Source organism: Arachis ipaensis, chromosome B06 (assembly GCF_000816755.2).
Source record: "Arachis ipaensis cultivar K30076 chromosome B06, Araip1.1, whole genome shotgun sequence".
Classification (NCBI taxonomy): Eukaryota; Viridiplantae; Streptophyta; class Magnoliopsida; order Fabales; family Fabaceae; genus Arachis; species Arachis ipaensis.
In genome coordinates, this window is record NC_029790.2 from 27482069 (window position 1) to 27486697 (window position 4629).

The following is a 4629-nucleotide window of genomic DNA, read 5'->3' on the forward strand; positions in this document are numbered from 1 at the left end:
TAATGAAATTCAAACTATTAAGAGAAAAAAAAAAGAAAAGAAAAAATACCCAATTACATAGACATCGACATCAGCTGGTGAAGGAGACTTAAACCAATCCCTCAAGTTCAAAGCTTCATCGGGTGACTTCCCTCCAACATTCCACGTCCCCACGAACATCCTACACAAACAGCCACACCCCTCAAAAATCAAAATCACTCTTTCTTAAAAGTCAAAGAAAACGCCACAACTAATACAAATAATAATAAAAGAAAACAGCACCCCAATGAGTTTAGGTTAGCCACATAATGTTTCAACGAAAGCTATGATACAAGTGCTTACCTGAGGTCGAGAGCATCACTGAAAGGAACACAAGTTTCTTCCTTCCCAAGATCCCAACTTCTCATTCCATTTCTAGAATCCATCAACCACCCCTCTTTGAAAAAATAAATAGCCCAACATCAATCAATAAAATTCAATATTATTTCCATCACCAAAACAAACAAAAAAAAACTGCTAAATTTTGTAGGCAGGGCAGCCCCTGTTTCCCGGAAAATCCGGCCATCCACGTGGCAATCAAATTGGGATGGAATCAAATTGGGACCCAATCCAATTAATCTGAGGGCTACCAATAAACACTGTTCCTAATTTACCTGAGAAATTATCTGGGACGACGGCGTAACAATCTTTGTCCGAACAACTCTTCCTCCTTTCTGCTCCTGATTCCAAATTAATTAATCAATTTATGAAATTAAACCTAATTGACGAAAAACATGAAGAACGGATCGATCTAAGTTTTATTTACTTACCTGTGAAACAATAATCTGAGTGAAACTTATCAGCACTAGTCTTTATGTTAAGCCACTTTTTCACGGCTTGTTTTGGCCACGAAGACTACAATAATCACAAAATTAACCGAAAATTAATTAGAAGACTACAACAAGGAGAAATTAGTACTAAATTAAATTAAATACGAGAGATCAATTATGTGAGTGCATGCATATAATATACCTTGGATATTTTGTTGGACTCTGTTCTCATTGCTCTTCCACCTTCGAATCGCTCAAAACTGAAGCAAAAACAAGATATGAATTAGGATCTTTTGGCATGAGAACAAGTGCAGACGGCTAAGGTTTAATATATAGTGGCAATAATATATGGAGATGCAGATTATCCAAATCCGAAGCGAGGAATTTTTAATAACAAAATTCGAGAGGGAGATTGATTTTGTAGCATTAATTGGAGGAAGTCACACACATGGAAAAATTAAAGTAATTAAAAATAAAATAGTAATTAACAATGGTATAGATATTTGTTTTGTTTAATCTTATTGGTACGAAAATGATTAAAAATGTTAAACGGTTTTCAACGGCAAATATAAAAGAGACTAGTTGCAGGGAGAAGCGGAGACAGCACACATGAGTCTTAAACAAACGAAAAAAATGAAAAATGAAAATGAAAATGAGAATATAGTATAGTTGTGGCTTCTATTGTGAGGTAGATAAAGAAAAGGCCGGGTTCATCGTTTTCTTTGGAGGAATCTTTCTTTTGAAGCTCCCGTTTGGCGCTTTACAGATCAAAGAACCATGAAAAAAGCCTAAGCCTTTCTTTATTCGGACAAAACATTCAAAAGCAAAGATTGAGATCTCACTAGCATCCATTCAAAAGGTGAACCTTTTCCTTTTCTTTTTTCTTTTCTCTGTTGCCAGAGAGAACACCACCACCTTATTGAAATCCAAGCAGAAAAGAAACACCATATTGTAACTGAAAAGAGACACTATGTATCATCATCCTAGTAAGTTGTTTAATTGCACACGCAAAAGGAAACAGAGAAAGCAGACGTGAGTTATGATTGGAACGTGAGTCAACGGCATTGCTAAATCGAGAGCGATGCCTGATAATGGAGGAGCAATTATTACTCGTACTAAAACATAAATGGCAAAGAAGAAGAAGTACCAGATCAGATCAAGAAGAAGAACACTTTCAGCTTCAGCTTCAGCTTCAGCTTCAGAGAGAATGATCAGAATAAAAGAGTGAAGAAGACAAGACTGTTAACGATCTCAGCTTTCATTTTTTTTTTCTTTTTTATGCTTTATGGTGTTGTGTAATGTAAGAGGGAAGCACGGAAAAGAGAATATCTGAATATGGGTGTGTGACAGAGTCCTATAGTAGCAGCTTGTTCCCTTCTTTGTTTCTTTGTTTGGTTACCCTTTTCGGATGCACAGAGAGAAGAGAAGAAGGTTTGGGTTTCGGTGCTATTTTTTCGGGGGTCTCCTCGGTAAAGCAAAAAGGTTTCTCTGATTTATATCATATGAGACTTGAGTCTGAGGGAGGAAGAGAGAGAGAAATACTAAATAGAATTAGAAGGTACCAAAAAAGAAGCTCCAGATTTTTGAAACGGGGTTGCAGGGGTATATTCGTCTTTTCATTATATGTTTCGGTGGTTAAGGTCACTGAACTGCTAATCTTTGCCGTACACCTTTTAAGCCTGCCTTAATGTACCACTTCCAACGGCTGGCGAAATTTTTATCCTAAAATGCACATAATTATTTAAGATTTAATTTACATTTTCTAATAACATATATATTTTATTCGAAAATCCTATTTGAGTTTTGAACACTAATAAGTATTTTATTTCTTCTCTTTGATTCTCTTTTTCTTACAAAAATTAAAGTTGGAAACTTTAAAAGAATAAAAAGAAAAACAAGTTTCAAAATTGAAATGAAAAAGGTATGTTGAGAAATTTAATTTTGATTGGATGTTAACTTGAATTTTAAATTTAAGTGATTATATAGTAATAGAGGATTCCAATTTCATTAACCAAATCATATTAACACAAAAAATCAATCATTAGTTAGTTACTGTATAAAAATATATATTTATTATTCGTGAATAAACTTGATCATACTGCTATATATAAAGAAATTTGATTATTATGTTATAATATGTTTAATTATTCTATTATGAAATATTTAATCAATTCTAATGACTGATTAATTTGTTAAGAAATTATATAAAATAATATGTATAAATAAGTGGTTGATACTATTGTTTAATGTTTATAGATACCTTTTGAATTTATTTAATTTGTGTTACTAGCTATATCAATAAAATCATTTTACTTAATGATTATTATTATCTTAAGAATTATACAAATACAAACATCTAATTAAACAACAACATTAAATTTTTAGCCGATGAATTATACCTCAAATGACATAATCTCCTCATACCCACCTAAGAGGTCGCGAGTTCGAATCTCCCTTCTTTAGTGTAATAAAAAAAAATAACATTAAACTTTTGTGTAACTAAATCAATAGCTTAATAGTCTATATGTCTTATTTAAATTTGATATCTTATATTTAACTTTCATTTCCTTATTCAAATATACTCTTCAATTCTTAATTTATATTAATGTATAAAAATTAAGTTCAAATTCTTTAAATTAACAATAATTCAATTATATTTTGAGAAAGTACGAGGAATTAATATAATTAGTATATAATATGTACAATGAGAATATTTTTTAAATTAATATTAAATGATAATTAAATTAATTAATTATAAAATTATTTATAATTTTAAATATAAAACAAACAACAATTTCAAATACAAAATAAATAAAGATTCCAAATAGTCACAAACACCACTAACCAGTCTTTCTCTCCCTCTTTCTCCCTTTCCATCTTCTCTCATTTCCGCCACAGAGGCCAGCCGTCGTAGCTCTCAACATCCACCGCCGCAGCGCGTGACCTGAAGCCTTTATTAGCGCCGATCAGAACTGCAGCACCCAACCTCCTTCATGCGCGTCTTTCCCGCTGGCAGCAGCTGCTTCGGTCGGCCCCAGTCCTGCACCGCTCACCCATTGCGTCGTCGTCTTCTCCTCATCTGTTCAAACTTTTTTCTTTTTTTTTTTCATTTTTTTATCTTATGTTATATCAAATTATAAGACTCATGTGTCAAATTATACATTTTTTTCTTTTTTTAATAAAAATTAAATTGTTGGATGATCATAGTTGCTTCTTCTGTTTATTCATCTACTTCTTTTATTTTAATGGTCAATTTAAGATAGTCATTTTAGTAGGTATGCGGATGGTTATTTTAAATTTTATGTAGATGATTATTTTGACTGGATTTGGTTTAGTTATATACAATTAAAATATGTTGGATGTTCAATTTATTAGGTAAGGAGATGATTATTTTTTTTTAAGTGGATGGTTATTTTTACTAAGAGTGAGTGACGTGTGACAAGTCAAGTAGCGAAGGTGAAGTGGGATGATTATTTTTAAATTTTTTTGAAATTTAAAATTTGAAATTTGAAATGAAATAATTGAATGAGAGTTTTTAAATTTAGAATAGTGAAAAATTTTTTATTATTTATTATTTATAGACTAAATAATTAGCTCATTATAGATATTGTGAGGATTTTTCATCGTGTCCTTTTTATTAAATAAGCGATTGTACAATATTCTAATAATCACATTAATTATACTGCATCGCACAACATGATTATTAATCAGCCGGCCATAATTAAATTATTAATTGCTAACCTTTTCAGGTCTTTCAGTTTTTTTTTTGTTTAGATAAAAAAATTATATTTTTCAATTTAAGTAATAGTAGAAGTAATTATATTTTTGGACACTGTCAACG

The 4629-nt window shown here is 31.2% G+C and overlaps 1 protein-coding gene across 4 annotated transcripts in view; it reads right to left on the reverse strand.

Annotated features, from left to right (window-relative positions):
• The window catches only part of LOC107648225 (type I inositol polyphosphate 5-phosphatase 8), a 4853-nt gene extending 2759 nt beyond the window's left edge, over positions 1-2094 (reverse strand). The window contains exons 1-7 of one of the 4 annotated variants that reach the window (XM_021104325.1): positions 1936-2025; positions 1631-1743; positions 991-1048; positions 789-873; positions 633-698; positions 322-415; positions 50-160 (exon numbers count right to left, since the gene is read on the reverse strand). In XM_021104325.1, coding sequence (XP_020959984.1) covers positions 50-160; positions 322-415; positions 633-698; positions 789-873; positions 991-1020 — 386 coding nt within the window. In that variant the 5' untranslated portion in view covers positions 1021-1048; positions 1631-1743; positions 1936-2025. Of the gene's footprint in view, positions 1-49; positions 161-321; positions 416-632; positions 699-788; positions 874-990; positions 1611-1630; positions 1744-1935 lie in introns of those variants that run through there. The other 3 variants (XM_016352190.2, XM_016352188.2, XM_016352189.2) reach the window with 3 other exon arrangements.